The sequence below is a fragment of the Trypanosoma rangeli genome, assembly GCF_003719475.1.
Source record: "Trypanosoma rangeli strain AM80 chromosome Unknown Tra_15.4_contig_00045, whole genome shotgun sequence".
In the NCBI taxonomy this organism is placed as follows: Eukaryota; Euglenozoa; class Kinetoplastea; order Trypanosomatida; family Trypanosomatidae; genus Trypanosoma; species Trypanosoma rangeli.
The window spans coordinates 74,444-76,243 of NW_021705789.1; the positions used below are offsets into that span (position 1 = coordinate 74,444).

Below are 1,800 nucleotides of genomic sequence, written 5' to 3' on the forward strand. Positions count from 1 at the left end.
GTGTGTTTTATGGATCTCTTGGTTGGCACTGGTGACACAAAAACATCGCAACCGTTTTGGTGCTAGCAGGTTTTCAACACCGTGGTTTCCCGTGGATGTTTATCGTAGCCACCGTTGCGCGTTTGTTGTGGGTTTTAAACGAGCGCACCGTGCGCAACAGATCTTGAAGGGGTATTGAAGGAATACCATCTCCCCCTTTTCAGAGTTGAATAACTTGAGAATACCACCGGTGCCGCTCCCCATGTACAGACAGAAGACTTTGATGGGGCAAGATGTTTTCTTTTTTGCGCGCCTTTTTTTTCTTTATTACGCTTTATAGTTAGAGCCACTCCCCTTTTGTTGTTGCTTTTTGGTTAATACAAAGGTTACTGCGCTCCAAGGAAAACAAACACACGCACACATATTTTTGCATGCGTGCGGACAAATGGTATCGCGTTTTATAACGGTGGCCCATATGCATCCGAGGAATTCTGTAGGGGGAGCTATAATAGAAGAACGAATAGTTGAGCAGCATAAGAAGCGAACCGGTTTGATTGTTAAACGTTCCCTTTTCTATTTGTGTTACCTTTTTTCTTTTTTACTTTATGCGATTGAAGAGTATGCTATGTATAAGGCCTCTTTGATTGCTGCACATAGGTTGAAGCGTTGAGTAATAACGAAAGGGTGCCTACCATGGCGTGCCAGCTTGTTCAGTATTCACTTCACTTTACATTTGTCGTACAACCTGTTGATATTGAAAGAAGAAAAACTTTTGCCCAGAGAAAAAAACAAATGCATCAGCTAGTGACTGCTGAGTTCACAATCTTGTTTTGCTATCACTCATTCCCTTGTTTCATTCTTGTTTCTTCTATTCTTATATCTGGTTGAAACGCACATGAAGTTTGTGGCATGAGATAGTTAAAATGATTCTGTCACGGCAATCGATAATTATTTGGCTTTGCATTTTGCAAAGTAGAGCGGTGTAACGAATTTTGGGCAGGAAAAAAAGCCAGGCATAAAACGGAGAGTTTTCCAGCGCCTTCACGTCATTATTTTTTTTGTCTACGAATATCGAACTATGGAGCGAACATGGATTAATTTTAGTCCATACCCTCATGATGCGCCGTAGGCAACCAAAACGAAAGCAAAAGTCAAAGAATTCTGTCCCACCAGCAATTTTTTTTCATTTCTTGTTTTTCTCTTCCTGAATTTCGTTATGGGGGAAAATTATTGCTTTTTTTTTTTGAAGCAAGGTTCATAGCACACAAACGCACGTTTATTTGTAGATACATATATTGAGAAATAAATGTGACTCAAACGTCAAGAAGGAATAATTCCACGGTGCCACTTGAGGACAGTAATGGCACGGTCAGGGAGCGGGTAGTTCACTCGTTCCGTATTCCCACCCTTGTTAACGTGAATGGGGTGATGGTTGCCATTGCGGATGCCCGCTACGAAACATCCTACGACAATTCCTTCATTGAGACTTCTGTCAAGTACAGCGTGGACGATGGAGCGACGTGGAACACCAAAATTGCGATCAAGAACAGCCGCGCATCGTCCGTTTCCCGTGTGATGGACGCCACAGTGATCGTGAAGGGGAACAAGCTGTACGTCCTGGTGGGAAGCGTCAATAAGACACGAAACTCCTGGACGCAGCACCGTGATGGGAGCGACTGGGAACCGCTTCTCGTCGTTGGTGAGGTCAAGAAGTCCGCTGTAAACGGCAAGACAACCACAACTATCAGTTGGGGGAAGCCTCTGTCTCTGAAGCCATTGTTTCCAGCAGAGTTTGAAGGAATCCTCACGAAGGAGTTCCTT

The 1,800-nt window shown here is 43.7% G+C and overlaps 1 protein-coding gene across 1 annotated transcript, besides 1 other annotated feature; it reads left to right on the forward strand.

Annotated features, from left to right (window-relative positions):
* Positions 1–548: 548 nt before the first annotated feature.
* Positions 549–584: a microsatellite.
* An 823-nt stretch (positions 585–1,407) lies between these two features.
* On the forward strand, positions 1,408–1,800 carry TraAM80_02102 (sialidase precursor; the record flags this gene model as incomplete). The annotated part of the gene is made up of 1 exon (XM_029379119.1): positions 1,408–1,800. A coding segment is annotated over one exon (393 nt), but the record flags the coding sequence as incomplete, so codon positions are not given.